At 35.5% G+C, this 17,963-nt stretch overlaps 1 protein-coding gene across 6 annotated transcripts in view; it reads left to right on the top strand.

Moving 5' to 3' along the window:
* The window catches only part of PPM1B (protein phosphatase, Mg2+/Mn2+ dependent 1B), an 86,540-nt gene extending 68,780 nt beyond the window's left edge, over window positions 1–17,760 (top strand). For 3 of the 6 annotated variants that reach the window (XM_027622729.1, XM_027622723.1, XM_027622722.1), the window contains one exon: window positions 2,809–3,865. In XM_027622729.1, the coding sequence (XP_027478530.1) occupies window positions 2,809–3,114 (306 nt within the window). In that variant the 3' untranslated portion in view covers window positions 3,115–3,865. Of the gene's footprint in view, window positions 1–2,808; window positions 3,866–4,715; window positions 6,490–14,578; window positions 14,639–15,335 lie in introns of those variants that run through there. The other 3 variants (XM_027622724.1, XM_027622725.1, XM_027622726.1) reach the window with 3 other exon arrangements.
* The last annotated feature ends 203 nt before the right edge of the window (window positions 17,761–17,963 follow it).

Here is a 17,963-nt window from a genome sequence, read left to right as displayed (position 1 = left end):
CCGACACAGGGCTCATTCTCATGACCCTGAGATCATGACCTGAGCTGAAATCAAGAGTCAGATGCTCATCCGACTGAGCCACCCAGGTGTCCCATTTGGTATCTATTGAATCTTAAAAGCTCCACAGGTTGGGGCACCTGGGTGGCTCAGTCAGTTAAGCGGCTGCCCCACATTGGGCTCCCTGCTCTGCAGGGGGCCTGCTTCTCCCTCTCCCTCTGCCTGATGCTCTCCCTGTTTGTGCTCTTTCTCTGGCAAAACAAAACAAAACAAAAAGCTCCACAGGCAATCCTGGTATGAAACCAAGGTTGATAATCACTTCAGAATTTGTTTCAAAGTCCTAGAAGTTTTGTTTGTTTGTTTTGTTTTAAATAAAAAGGGAGTTGTTGGTTTGAGGTTTTGGGGGGGGGGGCCAGGGAGTGAGGTGGAGGAGTCTTTATGCCCTCTATTAAAAGTTCTTTGTGATACACCATCAAGTAGAAAATTTCCGTTTGGAAAACCTGATTAAAGACGAATAGGGTTTATGATTAGCAAGCATTCACCTTGTTGCTCCATCTTAACCTTTCCTGAATAGATTCAAATGAGAAACTTTATTTGGGGAAACATATTTATTTAGCATAAAGGGAAAGGTAAGAAAAATCTTAACAGAGAGTGCATTTTATTATGATCTCCCCATATGATAATTTTGCAAATTAAAAAAAAAAAGTTATTTGGGGCACCTGGCTGGCTCAGTTAGAAGAGCATGCGACTCTTGATCTCAGGGTCGTGAGTTCGAGCCCCACATTAGGTGTAGAGAGTACTTAAATAAATAAAAACGTAAAACATTTAAAAAATTTTTGAAGAGTTACTTTACAGTTAGTATACATGAGGTGGAAAATTGGAGAACTCAAAGAAAATAAAAACTTCACTGTCCATTATCATTATTTGTATTTTGCTGAATTTCCTTTCCCCACAGGCATTTTACAAATAATATCCTAAAGCCAGTGGATACATAAACATATGCATACATGTAAAACATACACTATGCACACTGTCATCTCTTGCTTTTTGCCATAAAGGCACTATTTTTTTTCCCCCAAAGCATTCAAATGCTCTCATTTTTCTTACAAACATTACCATATTTTATGTGGTTATATTCGTGTTATCTTTGTTTCTTTGTTGCAGAATTGTAGGGTAGCCATCTCCAGAGATGGTTAAGAGTTTGTGTCAGATCATCTATATCAGTAACCTCTTTTGAGTTTTACTTTCCCAACATTTTATGAGACTTCCAAATAGCTAGAGAAATTGAAATGATCATAGTGAACACCTATACACCTTCTACCTAGATTCAGCAATTGTTAACATTTTACTGTATTTGCTTTATCTCTCTTTATGTGTGTGTGTGTGTGTGTGTGTGTATACACTACTTTTTTATTTTCTTTTTTTCCACTGAACCTTTTGACAGCCAATTACAGGCATCATTTTGGCATATTTTGGCATGCCGCTCTTAAAAATGAGGACATTTTGCGGGGGGGGGCGCCTGGATGGCTCAGTTGGTAGAGCGTGCACCTCCTGATCTTGGGGTCATGAGTTCAAGCCACTTTGGGCGTAGAGCTTAGTTGAAAAAAAAAGAAAAAGAAATGAGGACATCTTTCTACATAACCATAATACTATTACCATACCAATGAAAATTAAGATTATCATCTAGTACCAAGTCCAGATATTCCCAGTTGTCTCTAGAAAGACTGATAGTAGTTATTTTGAATAATGGTTTGATCAGTCAGGTTATCAGTCAAGCATATTAATGAAGTCTGTAATCAGGCCCCCACTTTTTTTTTTTCCCCTTGCCACTGAAAAAGAAGAATCTGAGCCAGCTTTGAATAGGATGTCCTACATTCTGGATCATGATTGTTTTCTTGTTGTGTCCTTTAACGCGATCCTCTGTTCCCTGTTTTCCTGTAAATTGGGAATTTGCTTTATTAGATTTATATTAAACATTTTTTGGCAAGAACATAGGACATGGTTCTGCACTCCTTAACGCATCACATCAGGAGGCACACAGTGTAAGGTTGTCTTGCTTTTCAACTGTCAGCTTAACTGTGTTGTTAAGCTTGATGTTAAAGAGCTTGTTCTACTAACGAGATTAAGTAGCTGCTGTTGTAGAAACCTGTAAGTTTTCCAAAATTTAATAAAATATAAAAGGATTGAGTAGTTTCCTGTTCATATCTTATTATGTTTAAATAATTTATTTTGATATAGAAATGTTTTTATTAAAATATGTAAGAATAAAGAGGAAATTAAAGTTTTACCCACAAAAGCATTAAAATTTCCCGAAAATCCAGTTTAAATTTATATAGTTCTACATTTTGTACCTCCTCTCCTTACCTGTCATTTAGCAGCAGTGATGAAGAAACTAATGTTCTAATGGCCTGCTTTTCTGTCCTCTCCTGTTGCTTTAAACACTAATTTCCTTTTGTACTAAATCATTCTAGCCAATTACTGTTTTTTTCTGTTAAGCAAGTCAGTTTTAGGAAATGCTTGTGTTGCTGTCGAATTCTAATAGCGGAGTAAATTTCAGAGGACGCTTCAAATGCCAGTGTGAAATAAGATGTAAACTAGTTCATGGTAATTTGCTAAAATTAACTTGATATTTCAAGTGGAAATTTTTATTGACACAAGTAAGACTTGATACTTATTTAATGAAATGTTCTCATGCTTAGACTCTATTACTCGTGGTAGAGAAATGAGTGTGTTGCTGTGATTATGTTATGAAATACATGTGATATATCCTAGTTTGTCTACTGACACTGGGGTCTTGAATCTTAAAAAAAGGCCTCCGAGGAAGCCGAGGAAAGTGGATCACAGGGAAAATTGGTGGAAGCTCTCAGGCAAATGAGAATTAATCATAGGGGAAACTACCGACAACTTCTGGAGGAGATGCTGACTAGTTACAGGCTAGCTAAAGTAGAGGGAGAAGAAAGCCCTGCTGACCCAGCTGCCTCAGCTACTTCTTCGAACAGTGATGCTGGAAGCCCAGTGACAATGCAGGCAAGCCGTACTGAATCAAACAGTGCTCTTGCTGAATTAGAGAGCTATACTGAAGATGCAGGGACAAAGATGAGTGGTGAACAAATATGACTTGACTTCGTGGTGATATTTCTGTGATCTTTGATTTGCTGGTTTTTACTTAGGAAGTAGAATGTATGCATTTATAGAACCGTTTTGTTATTTGAATCTTGGTAAACTAGTTTTGTTACATTCATATAGCCTTGTTTTTTAAGAAGGGCTTTGCATACACCTTTATCAGATAGTTTAAAATGGACTATTTATAGTACGTTGAATTTAATAAAATTATATGTCGTTTCATATTGTATGCCAGAAATGAGGCTACTAGTTACTCAAATCAGTAGTTAACTTCATACTGGATAAGATTAGAGATTACTTACTGATAAGCAAGATGACATTATATTGTGGAAAAACTTGTAAATGTAGAATTCTACTGCTTCACATTATTTTACATAGTACACTCATAGTTAGCTTTGTAAAAAATTTGTGTTTTCTTTAGTGATTTTAGTTCATCAAAGAATGGCAGATGCTGGCCTGTATTTTTTTTTTTCCCCAAGGATGATAATTTGTGTGTTCTTTGACTTGTTTATATTTTACATCTCTGTAGTTTTATTTTTAGACGTTCTGAGCTGTTGGATGTGTGGTTATTTTTCCTTTCTCTGTATTCTTTATTGAAACCTAATTTTTGAAAAACCTATGTATTATTACAGCTTTGGTTTGTATATTCTGTATAGCCTAACTACATACATCAAAATGTGTGTCAACCAAGTGTTTAGAATGAAATTATAAGTGTTCAAGTCCAAATAAAGCATGTGATGTGGAATAATCTATGCATGTTGTACTTATTTTTAAATTAAAAAAAATTTTTTTAAAAACCAGGTTTGGTATATTGGAAAAATACCCAGTAGAAATTCATTTGTATTGGTAGAAAATTTAGAAAACTTTTGGCTTGGCTTTTGTCGTTAACTAAAAGAAAACATTTTGAGAAGTCTTGCTTACTCAAATCCATTCTGTTTCTTATCCCCTTTTTGTGATACAAAATATTAATCCTGGGTCAGTATGGACACACATAGACATGGCAGAGAGTCGCCATGATGGGCGTTTTAAGGATTGCAAGACAGTCCTCTTTGCTATAAGTCGTCATAAGATAGTAAGAAATGCAAGAATTACAGGATCTTTTAAATAGTGGCAGATATGAGTTTTGTTTTTGTTAAAATAGGTTTTTAAGATACAGGTGGCTATCAGTCACATGGGAAGATATTTCTTAAATATTTTGTGAATGTAGAACATTAACTTTTCTGATTCATGTTTATATTTATCATATATCTAAAGTTGCTTAAGGTGCCCTAAGTTGAAACTTTGGATCTTTGGATGTTGCTGATGTTTTTGATCTATTTCTCCAATGCCGGAATATTTTTAAGTGGTTTGAGAAAGAGGAAGGCATTTGGTGGAGAGGGGAGGGAAAAAAATCCAACCAATTATCTATCTGTATTAGGTAGATCCATGTATATACACACAGTATACATTACACACACCTCTCTGTAAAAGTGCCTTTTCAAACAAAGAAAGGAAGGTAATTTGTTCATCTGATTTTGTTTTCTTTTGAAATTCAATCCAACCTGGAAGTGGTGGAGGTAAATAATAATAATATTCTTCCTTTTCTCTTCCTGTAGGGTGCTGGAGATCTAGAAGACCCATGGTAGCCTTATAAACCTTCTAAAATGCTTTTGATTCTGAAAATTGGGGGAAAAAAAAAACTTTTAATCACAATTTTCTTCAATACAAGGGAAAAATATTCTTGTGGATTTCCCAGCGTTTTGTGATATGAGCAGAGAATCATTAGCATTTCCCATCATTTGTTTATATTTGTGTTTTCTGATAATTGCCACGTGTAGCATTGCCTGTACTGCAGTATTTTTGCCGACCTCAGGCATACTGGTTCCATCTGCATTGAACTTTGGGCCCTAGGAACCAACGGGAGTTATTTCACCACAAATCCCAAACTCTGCCTGAGGTGCATGGGAATATAGTTAGCCGTACTCTGAAGATACATTATGTTTTTGTTTTTGTTTTTTTGTTTTTAGACAAGACACACAACATATAAGCATGTAAGAGTAAAGAATTGTATGGGATGTTCCTTTCTCAATTCACCAAGTTGGAAGCCTTTTTGCAGCTCTGTGGCTTGAAATTTTCTTTGAGCAATTTACTATAGGATATATATTTATTAATTGTTATTTAATTTTTTTTCTAATTTTACCTGTATTACCAAACTGGGTTCTCCAATAATGTCCAAATTGTAACGTTGCCTGCTTTTCAAGATAAAGTGTATTTGGCAATAATATTACAAACCCTTACAAATTTTTTGCATGTACCTACTACATCCTTCCACTCTCACTAGAAAATCTTTTGAAACCAAATGGATTAATTTATGGCTATTTATAATTTGCTTTGACATCTCACTGCTGCAAATTTTTTAAATGATGAGATTTGCCTTTATAATGTAAATTGTGATTTCTGTTTTACATGTGGGTTTCTATAGTTTTAATTTTTCAGCTTTTAAGATACAAGTTTTGTGTGTAATTTGGTATAATTTTTAATTGTTTACGTTATTTTCAAAGCTCAGAATATCACATTGAAATGACTATAAATACATTTAAAATTATCTATTTTAGATCTAAGGAAATATTACAGAGATATTTTCATGGGTTCAGTAACCTTTCATTTTATAACATTGGGCACGGTACAGAGTGGCTGTCACAAGGTACTTGAAGATTATTATTTTAATTCTATTTTTACAATAACCTTGAATTCTTGAATTCTTTTTGAGTTTTGCATGTAGTAAATCCAATTAATGCTGAACATGAAGAGTAAAATATTTATCGAAAAGAAGCTATTGGGGTAGAGAAGCAATGAATGTATCCATTTGTACATGGTTTACATGTTGTGGATGCTTTGTAAACATTTCCCTATATGTTGAAATTGTGTTTCAGCAGGATGTAATTGCCCTTGTGTGTAGTTAAAATGAGTCATCATCTGGTCCTGTGTGAAATGGAATTCATGATATTTTCTGTAACATTTTCCTGAAGCTGTTTCTGGAGAGCCACACATTTGAATACAGACAGCTTTCCTGACCATTTGATTTATCGTGCACCTGATTTTTGGTCTAAAAGGAATTATTGCCACAATATATTTTATTTATTCTTTAGATTTTAGCCTTGTAAGTTAAAGTGCTTTACATGATGATGTTAAAAGCTATCTGTCCCTTTACTGGGTTTGGGGGGTTGTAAAAAGACAGGGAATGAAGAATGCAAAATGGTTTATTGTTCAAACTGTCCACTCTGATCCAACCCTGTACTGATAGTACCTTTCCAGTATGATATTGTGATGTTTCATACAATGCAGTGAACATAACCAACTTGTTACCTAAATAAAGAATTGATAAAAACAGTGTGACATATTACTATTTGGTATGATTTTTAAAAGTAAAAGTCTGGTTTTGAATGTAATTTTTAAACATTTTACATAGTTGGAATATTTATTGTGAAATGTTTCATACAAAACCATGTAGGTGAATTGTAATTCCAGAGGGGAATTAACCAAACTGTATAGGACAGTACTAATTAACCCCCTCTTCACTCCAAAACTTTTTTTTTTTTTTTTTTTTTTGCCGCTTCCAAAAACCTTTTTCAGGTGGTTTAGTGACCCTTGAAATACAAATAATGTGTGAATTAGCAAAAGAAAATCTGAACTCAGTCTTTACTAATCTCAGTCTTCTAGTCCAGCTGTTTATATTCTTTTTTCCATTTATATTTTTTAAGGATTAAAGATCCCAAAGAACTTTTGCTCTTACGGGTTTTATTTTATTTATTTTATTTATCACATTAGAAATTAAAGCCAAGAAATTTTACATACTACTTCAATCCATGAAAAAATGAAACCATTGCCTGGTAACATAAATAGCATTGTTTTATGAAAAATAGTTATTTTCCAAATTTAAAAAATTTAGTGTGAGAAGTAGCCGTGGTTTTCGTTTTTGTAAACCCTTTAATGTTGGGCTGGATTCTCATATCTGATTGTGCATTCATTTTGTTGCAATGTGGTGCTTCGTTGGAAGTATATGAAGAAATCTGGCCTCACACAAGTGCATATTTGGAAAAGAGTATTTTAATAGCTTCAGGTAATTGTGACTATTCTGTTTGATTCATTTCTTAAAGGTTAGGTGCAGTCTGAAACTGTCAGTCCACTTTGTACTCTTACATTAAAACCCATTTGATCTATCTTGTCGGGAGTTTTGAATGGATGTCCTACTTCGACATGATTTGGTAACATCATGCATTGATCGTTTGGAAAATACTGGTTCATTGAATTATGCAATTCTTCAGAATATTGACATGTTATTATACAGTGTTTAAAATTTTTTTCTTAATGTAACTGATCTCATCAGAAAAAATCTTTCAAGTATCGGGAAGCTGTCAAGCTCACGGCAATGGATACAGATTTTTCAAAATTCTAATTTTCATTTGAAAGGTGAGATTCTGTCGCTGGCACCAAATATTGTCAGTTGTTTTCCTTGAGTGACGGGCTTACTTCATTTATTTCTGAGAAAATGTATGCTGAATCACCATAGTCTGTCAGTCACTCTTTCAAGTAGAAATGGTAAAAGGCGAAAGATTTATGTGGTGCTCCATGAAAGCGCCTGGTTCAGCGCACAGGTCGCTAAGTGTAAGCGACAGCCATCACACTTCGGCATGAAATTTAGCTGGGGGGAGATGGTGACTGGTCACTGTTCTGCTTAGCAAGATGAACAAGGTGGAATCTTTTAATTTTGTATTTTGTCAGGAAATTACTGTGATGGGTTTCAACTTGGGAAACTCCTGTTTTGAGGTTGAAGTTAACAAGAGAGTTTGGTTTTCATATTGCATATATTCAGATCACTCTAGTCTCTTAAGATGTCCTCAATGTAGATTCGTGTTATTTGAAATAAAATCGTTTTGCCACAAAACGATTTGAGATGTCAAGTTGGGTTGGCCAGATAAAGATAGGACTTTTCGTTTTTTAATGACCATTAAATAAATCAGGGCTTTTATGTTGAAGTTTTGCTGTTAGGTTTTTCGATTTTCTGGACATTCAACAGAGTTGAGTAAAGTTGCCTTGGAGGCATTAAAAAAGCACTCATAATTTCTGTCTCATGTTTCTTGTCCAATTATGAGGCTTGGTAATTAAAATATTTACTGAAGACACTTAATACTTGGAAAAAACCCACTTATTACTTGAGCTTTTTGTTTTAAATGTGTCTAGTTAAAAAGTGACGGCAGCTCTGAATTCTTCAGTCCTTAAGTCAGTTTCGTTTTCAGATGTGGGGGATTCATTTGGGTTTTGATGTCTTTTCATAGTGCTCGGCAGGCTCTCCAGCCACCTAACTAGACACTTGGTCTTCATAAGAAACTGTAGCAAAATTTAATACTAAGATGAAGTTTCCATATAATGAATCAATCTTCCTATGTGAAAAGAGGGTGCTGTCATGCGCTGTGAGGTCTGTTTTTGTTTTGTTTTTCTCCTAGCTAGCCTTCAAAATGTCTTTTAAAGACCAGGGAAATGGTATCAGTTGGGGAGAGATGTTTTGATAATGTTAGCCCAACATTTGAGCCAGAATTTAGTCTCACTAGTTTATATCCCAAACTGAATTACCTGAAATACTTGATGGAATGAGACCATGCACTAATAAGTAAATAAGTATTTTGATGTTATGAACGGCGTTTTTGTTTTCAGACAACAAATTGGTCATCAGAAAACAAATGTGTGTGTTTTCCGGATGTGGGAAAGTATACGGTCAAACCAGAGCATCGATCTATGTTGCTGGAGTTAAACTGAATTTTTATTCAGCTTCAGTCACAGAAATGAACCGGAACTTGCCCATTGAATTTCTTTTGCTAGCCAAATCATACTTTCTTGTCTTGAATTTAGATCCCATTTTTGTGACTTCTTAAATTCACATTTCCTCTTCTAAGTTGCCTTTGTGTTTGCATTTGATAGAAGATTTTAGAACACATTTTGTTTTGGGTGACTAAATAGTAAAGAATCACATATTGTGATTTTTTTTTTCACATACACAATGCACAATGCAGAAAATCCATTGTATTCGTGAGATAGTGAAATACTAATGTAATAATCATTACGACTAAAATTTAAGTTATTTCAAAGCAATTCGCAGAGTTACTTACTTTGGCAAATAAACTCTTAGTGGGCATTATAATGATTTGCATTGTTTTCTGTGTTCAGTTAAGATTTTTCTTCTATTCAACTTGGGGAATTTTTCTATAAGCCTTAATGGAAATGCTAAGCAGGTGTTTACTTTTGCCCATTGTTTTGGTTTATGTATGTTACCTTGTGGTCTAGAAGTAAACCAGGATAGCTACTAATACAGAATAGGTTTCTTTTCAGGCTGTGACTCCATCAGTGCTGGTTCTCTCTCCTTGCTGGTTTTCCTGGCTGTGGTCTCTTCTCCCCCGCCCCTTATTTTTAGTTTTATTCTGCCTGGGAAACACTTCTATTAACTAAATACATCGTTTATTGTTCTAGTGGAGCAAGAAAGCACCATACCTTTCAAATATGGGTGGAATCAAAGTTTTGGGATTTTTTTTTCCCCCTTGACTAATAACCATAGTCTATAATGGCAATAGTGATTGCTTTAGGAATTAAATCTGTACAACAAATATATTTTACATTTATCTCTTTTATTTTCTATTTTCTATCTCTCTTACTATCTCTAGTATTTTACATATTATCTCATCATATCTACTCTAATGAAAATACGTGGGGATGTATTTGAGGTGAAGAGGACCAGTACCATCCAAGAATTATTCTAATGTAATGGTCTGATACCTTCTTTCCCTTTCCTGGGTCATTTGTGCTTCTTTTCACTTGTACATTCACTATGGAGAGGAGTTTTGTTTCATTACTAAGTCTTCCAGTCAGGAGGTGCAATTTATTTTGGCAAAATTCCACAGTGACATGATTTAGAGGACCGCGTTTATTTTCATGAGATTGTTGCTTTTGAGTAAGCATCTTCTAAGCCAATTGATATAGTATAAATCTTATTTTAAATACTTATATTTAATATTTGCTATTGCAATTGATCTCAGGTAAGACTGGCAATCATTATAGAACTTCGATGCTGTTAGAGTAACTGGATTCTATTAATCCTGGAGTTACAGGTTCTTTAGGAACCTTAAAAGCATTTCAGGAAGAGTTCACATTTTGAAATTATACATACTCAGAAATAAACTAATAGTCTTAAGAATTTTCATGTAGTTCAAACTCCCTAAAGTGTTACAATTACAAGGGGTGCCATTTTTCAACCTCCGGAGCAGTTCTGCTTTTTTCTGTGTTACTTGTTGGGATTCCATCTAAGATTTGAGTAAAGGTTTTATGACATTGGAACGCTTAAAGATCACTAGGCTCAGAGAGTGTATACATATATGACTTGGTGGATGAAACTAGACAGTACACTCTTCTACAAGGAAGGAAACTCAGAAGAATGTTGGCTGAGCCATGGTTTTGACTTGCGATCTACCCCAGAATTAAGATTTACCTATTTAGAAGGTGGGGAAGGGGAATGAAGTTGCACCAAGAGTCAAATATCGCCCACCACAAGGGGTCAGCCACCTCATTACCCCTTACTTCGCACATCCCCCGTTTGTTTAGTTTTGATTTTGGCCTAGGGTATTAGGGGGAGGAAAAGATGTTATTCCCAGCCTCGGGTTTGAATTGATCTGCTCACATTACCTCTACATCCCCTCTTCTATAAAACAAGCTAATGGTTAAAGAAAAACTGATATAATCCTTTGTATGACTGTACCACAATGTATCCATTTCTCCATTGAGGGATATTTAGAGGATTTGTAACTATTTACTAAAAAAGAAAAACAACTGATGCAGTGGGCTTCCTGGCATATGTCCCTTGTGCACATGTACTAGTGTTTTTCTAGTATTTGCCTAGAAATAAAATTAGGTTATTAGGTATGCATACCATCAAGTTAATATTGCAAATGCATTATAGTAAAGATATCCTAGTTTCCACTTCCACTAGAAATGTACAGAAATTCCTGTTTATTTATCTCCATTCTCAGTTAACGCAGATAATTGTCAGACTTGAGATTTGCCAGTTATATGTGACCAAGAAATAGTTTAATTTGCATTATCTGGTTACATGTGAGGCAAACCTCTTTTTCTCAGTGACCATTTGAATTTCCTCTGAAATGATTGCTCATATCCTTTGCTCATTTTTCTTTTTGGTTTGCCATTTTTTTACTTATTTGTAGTTTTTTATGTATAGTCTGGATACTAATCCTTTGTGTATATGTATTGCAAAACCTAATTTTTTTAATACTTTGCCTATGAGATTTATTTATCAGTCTCTACAGCTTGTACTTTTGTCTTTCTTGTTCAAGGAATCCTCGCCATCTCAAGTTATATATTCTTCCAGTAGTTTTAGAGTCTTCTTCCTACCTCCCGAGTGCATAATATAGTGGGATTTTAATCCATCTTGAATTTACTGGTTTTTACAGTATGGAGTCGGGGATCCAGTTTTTTGCATTCCGCTAGCTAATTGTGCCAACACCAAGCCATCCCTGTCACACACCAATTTCCTACATAGGTCATCCATTTCTCATTCTCCATTCTGTTCTATTGTCTTTTTTATCTAACCCTGTGAAATAACGCACCATTTTCGTTACTGTGGCCTCATTTATGCTCCTACCTGTCAGGTAGGCATCGCCTTCATCTTTCATAAACTTCCAAACTTCCATTCCTTTTAATAAAAATACGATGAATAACCACACTCCGCTGCTTAGTAGTCTGCATCCATTTTGGCACCTAGTATTGAAAACTGTTCACCCTACCTATGAAAATGAGTGTGTTGCACATTTACACGTGAAGCTAGTGTGGTCCCACAGCGGTCACTGACCCCTTGCCTTCCCCTGTAGGGCCGGCTGGACCGGGAACAGAGCCCCACCTGCTATGTTGGAGCCTGAGACTCCAGTGAATGAACTCGCTCACTGAAATGAAAAACGCTCAATGAAAAGTTCAGCGATAGCGATTTTGTCTTTATTTAATACCTGATATTTTGTTTGTCATGGTTTTCACATTAGTTTTGATTCTTTTAAATGTTGCGTTCGTGTATTCTTCCTGGTTACTGAATCTTTGGGCTCCAAGGCAAGTATATCACTGGCGGCACCTTAGGCTCAGCTGATAAGTGTGTGAATTTCTGGGCTGTTGAAGTGACTGTCTCTAGACCGTTTTCCTGATTTTAGGCAGATGTTGCCAAGGAGGAATAACTCAAGCTACTAGTAAGTACCCTTTAGCACAAAACAGTTCTTCCTGGCGTGCTTAGTGAAAATGCTGGCGAGGCTGGGCTGAGAATCCTGTGCTCCAGCAGCAACTAGTTGCTATTGGCTTTTCCTCCTTAGGCAGTGAGCCCTCTTAATACTCAAAGAACATAACGCTGAAAGAAACACCAAGTTCTACAAGGATGTCGTTGGACAGCTTTAATCTCCAAAATTTATTCCGAAATGCACTTTTTCATATTTTAATTTCTTTGCGATTGAGAAGCATCCTAGGTCAGTGGCATCTTACAGTTGCCATTGGCTAAGCACAGTTGCATCTGCTGCTTAATGGTGATTCCTATTTCAGTTCCATGAGTGCGCTTTGCATATCGTTGGGACTACATGTGTTAAGTCCAATGCTGTTTAAAATCTCTTTAAAATGATCACAAATGATTTAACATAGAAGCAAAGTTATTGTGTAAGCAAAACAAATGACAAGATTTGTAAAAAGTCTCTTAACCTGTTACAGGGTACCTGGCTGGCTCAGTTGGTAGAGTGTACTACTCTTGTTCTCAGGGTCTTGTGTTCAACCCCACGTTGGGTGTAGAGCCTGCTTAAAAACCAAACCCAACCATATTACAAGAGGTATAAAATAATCCTAAGTTATTAAGCACCACTTCAGGGCGCCTGGGTGGTTCAGTCGGTTAAGCGTCTGCCTTCGGCTCAGGTCCTGATCTCAGGGTCCTGGGATTCAGCCTATGTCAGGCTCCCTATTCAACGAGGAACCTGCTTCTGCCTTCCCTCCTGCCCCCCCCCCCCCGTTTGTGTGCGCTCTCTCTCTCGCTTGCTCATTCTCTCTCTCTCAAATAAAATCTTATAAATCATCATTGTTTCATTTTCTTCTTAATCATGCATGAAAAGTGGCACGGAACAAAATGGAAATCTTCAGAGTTGAGGGATGAGGGAATATGTGATATATAATTTATAGGTAAATAATATGTATACAACATGCATAGGAATGATTTAGGACAGCGTTTATTCAGAAGCATTGCAAAGTGTGAGATCTTTCTTTCCATCCCTCAACCCCACAAAACAAATCAAAATGTTAACATTGGTTAAATTTGGGTGGTAGGTAAGGGTATCTTACATTCTTTTCCGTAATTTTCTGTATGTTTGAATTTTTTATAAAGTTTTGAATTAAAAAATAAAAAACCAACTAAAGTGAATTTAGTGTTCCTGAATTGCCTTTTGGGAAGGGGGGTACCAATTTATAATCCCAACAGTATACAAAAATGCCTGTGTCTTTTGCTTTCTCTTGTGTTGTGCATTGCCAAATTGATAGGTAAAATATTGTAATTTATGATATTTTCTTGACTTAATTCTCAATTATTTGATTACTAGTGAGATTGAACACTTTTTTCTCACACTTTGGCTAATTTTATATCTTTTATTAAAGCCTATTCAACGTGTTGCTTATTTTCTAATACAGTTATTTATTGATTTGTGAGAGCTCTTTGTATTTGTATTTAGGTGTTCAACCATTCTTTCAAATACACCATGAATTATTTTATTAGTTATTGTTTGTCTTTTTAAATAAGGATATTGAGGGTTGGGACTAAGGACAAAGCACGTCTAACAATATGGAAATGACCTAGTTCCTGAAAAACTGCAAGCTCAATAACATGGGGTTTTTCTCCCCCCAAAAAATCTTATGCTATGATACTTTATTTCTGTGCTTTTTCTTAACACAGTAACTTTTTGTTTCTGTGCCAGTTTTTCCTACGGTAAGAATAGAGTCTTTCTGCTATAATTGGAGATGCACAGGTGAGAGCTAAAATGCTCTGATCTGAAAGAGTATTGGATAGCTCTCTTTGGTCAGAAATACTTAAAAAATAACCCTTTTATCTCCCATATGCCATCTGAAGTCAGATATAGTGGGGTTTATGTTTTACTTTTTTGAAAAATTGAAGTAAAATTTATATACAGTAAACTGCAAAGATCTTAGGTGTTTAATTTGATGAGTTTTGAGAAGTGTCCCTTGGTTGTTTATATTAAAAAATTTTAGAATTTGGGGCACCCGGCTGGCTCAGTCAGAAGAGCATGTGACTCTTGATCTTAGGGCCATGAGTTTGAGCTGCACGTTGGGTGTAGAGATTACTTAAATAAATAAATAAGCTTCAAAAGTTTTAGAATTTTATTATTTTCTTTAACAGTCTCAGCCTTCAGTTGTATACATAGACAATCTTTTCACATTCTGAGTAAGTAAATATTTATATATATTTTATGACTGGTTTTTTTGTTATAAATACTAGTCAAACTTATTTTGGGGTATTACTCCATGGCAAAAATCTAATGTAATATTTTTCGTTATCCTCTTAAACCAGCTAATACATAAGCCAGTCTTTTCTCATTTATTTGAAAATGCCCTTTTACTGTATATTCTTGTATATGCTTGTATTTTTATGGGCATTCTATTTCATTGCTTTGTATTATGTATCAGTATGTCGTCTTAAGTATCATAGTTTTATTATATGTGTTATTATCTGGTAGGGAAAGTGCTCCCTTATTACTCTACTTGAACAAAAATTCAGTGTTTATTCCTCCAGATGAACTTTTGACTAATTTGGCCAAGATTTCCCTGCCAAATAAAAATCCTGTTAATGTTGAGTTGTGATATACTTTAGAATAATTAGGGGAGGGGGTCATTGATAACTTGAGAGAAGAGCTCTATTCCAGGAAAATGCTGTATCTATGATATGAGTGTTTTTATGTCCCCAGTAAAGTTTTATAGTTTTCTCCGTATGCTTGACATGTTTCTTCAGTTAATTCTTTATTATTTTATATTTCTTATTGCTGTCATGAATGAACCATTCCCCCCCCCCCCATATATTTTTAATTCCTACCTTCTTTGTAGACGACTGGCTTAATTACTTACAACAAAATCATTTCAATTTCTATCATTTCCACCAGATGGCAGTCTCGGGCATGTCCATTTGTAAACCTGCCGAGGGCTCTGGTGACAAGAAAGACAGTGGCTGGCAGACCTTCCAAGCCCCTAAAGTACAAGGACATGAAGGTTTTTTTTTTTAAGCCTGAAAGAAAAATGAAGCCAACATTATGTAATTGTATTATGTATACTGCTATTAACCAGTACTCTTACAGCCCATTAGTGGAGGCAGAGAAAAACTGTCCCTGCGCCTTTCAAAATCATATTTTTCTCTGTCCCTGTGATAAACACCTGTGGCTTTGGGGAGCATTTTGGTTTTATTCCTGGGATTCTCATGGTTAGAGGCAGGCTTTACTCTGTCACTATTGTTTCCTTTCTCTTAAAAGCACCATTTAAATGAGAAGTTACCAGGTTTCTAAATGTCCGTGTAAGAACATCTTTCTTTGATTCTGGTATTTGTGCTGTCCAGATCTGTTCTGAAATGAGATTCAGTGTTTATAGTCAACAGAAATTCCTGAAGTAAGTTTGTAACCCGGTTGTTCTACATGAATACAAAACTTAATAACCCACTTAGACACTTTTTAAACTAATTTAGATGATGTCAAAGACTTGTGTTTAAGAATATAGGAGGTAGTGGATATCTTGGCACACAAGAAACCAGCTCAGGTATTGTCTCGTAAATACTTTTCCCAGTGGCCAAAAAATTGTACTGTTGGACGACATGTCACCTAAGTAAGCTCCCTCTTGTGCCTTTTATCACAATTCCATTTGTTATCTTACTTTTATATACTAGAGTCATAAATGACTAGGACTCTAACAGTATGTACATTCTCTTTCTGAGAGATTGTATTTCCACTCCAAGACCAAAAGGTGCAAGAAAGAATGATAAGAAAAAAGGAACCCTTGTTTCGTCCTTGAGCACAAAGACTGCCAAAGTTAATTCTTGCTTTTCCAAAGAACTGGTATAAATATTCTAGGAAGTATAGCAAAATTTTTGAAAGACAGTAGATCATTTCTTTTAGGGAGAACCATGGAAAAGTTTCATGTTTTGATCTGTGGATAATGCTGTGATGTAGTATGTAGATCAGATATTTCTTTAGTGTGTTCCATGGATTTATCCATATTTTGCATAATCTCTGAGAATGAATGTTGAAATGGATTTATGGCAATCTCAGCTACGCAGAAGTTATTTCTAGAGCTTAAGGATAGTGTACTAAGACATACCTTCGAGACAGAATTGGAATTGGTTAGAATTAGGTTTATACCATACCACACATTTCCAGATAGTTAGGGGTAACCTAAATTATATAAATAAAACCGTAAGTTAAATGTACCTAGAAGATTGGCTATGTAAAATTGTCTTCGAAAAGGAAGGAATTCCTTTCTAATAACCCATGTTTGTATTGTATGTATGATTTTTTTTAGGGCTTTTTGCTTTTTTCAGGGTGGAACACGCATAACTGTAGCAGGTAAGATGGAATATTCCCTGTTACAGTATAAAAGTTTACTACACTATATTAGTGAAGTATACCATGAAAAATTTATACAATGCTGATTGCTTTAACACTAGTGGGGGGAGGGGGGCTAAATAAATTACATTTTCTAGACTGATTTCACATCAAAAAAAACGATACATATTTCAATTGTATCTCAGTAAAACTAGGGGGAAACACCCCCACATTTGTCCATTTGAGAGATAAAAAGTGGCCCAAAAAAGCAAATTCTGAATGACTTGTAGTTTTATGTCCTCAGAAGTTTTAACATAATAGTTCTGAAGAATTGTCATTTGTGTGTTCTTCAAAAATAGAGTAATAAATTTTGTAGCTGGTCAGATCTTTAAGTATGTATTTATGGAATTCTCAAAGTTGGAAAAAACATTTGGCAGTGTTAGTCTGACTCCAGGAACCAGAATCTACTTTCATCTTGGGCAGCTCTACCTGTCCCAATTGGTTCTTTGTTTCTTCCCTTCATTTGTCTTATTAGCTCGAGACCAAACATTTAACAGCAGCTACTGTGATGACACCCAGCCTCTGCTCTTTTCTGTCCCCAGTTCACTCATCCTATGTCACGGGCTTCAGTTGTCTTTACCATCCAAGACCCTTTTCTGCAAATGCTCTGGTTTTCTAGGGCTTTCTGAAAGTACACAACCCAAAGCTGAACATTTATAAGTAGCAGAGCTATCATTCCTATGTCCTAGTTAACACTCTTCATCTGTTAGCACCCAGATGTTGGACTAGCTTTTCTGGCACCCATGTGATACCGTGTGAGTCTTCAGAGGTTGATGATTTTTTACTGCTGTTAAGTGATTCTCCCCCATCCTGCACTTGTAGAGTTGGTGTTTTGCTTAACCTAGTTTGCAGGACTTGCATTTCTTCCTATTAAGTTTTCTTGTGTTAGATTCATTAACCTTTTGAGATGTTTTTGGATTCATGTAAGATCTATTTGCTGTCTTTTTCTGATCACTCTAGAGTTTCGTATGTAAACCTTGTCCATTGAATGAAACAAGTCTGAGGATAAGGGCCTATAGTAGGCCTCCAAAACTTTTCAGTGGGATACAAATTGACCAAGGTATCAGTCAACACCCATTAGGTAAGGATGCAGCGACTTACTGATGAGCCCATAGCTCTTCAAGGTTATAAAGGATATTGGGG

Source organism: Zalophus californianus, chromosome 8 (assembly GCF_009762305.2).
Source record: "Zalophus californianus isolate mZalCal1 chromosome 8, mZalCal1.pri.v2, whole genome shotgun sequence".
NCBI classification, from domain to species: Eukaryota; Metazoa; Chordata; class Mammalia; order Carnivora; family Otariidae; genus Zalophus; species Zalophus californianus.
The sequence above is the reverse complement of the archived record's forward strand: the minus strand, read 5'-3'. Positions and strand labels throughout refer to the sequence as shown.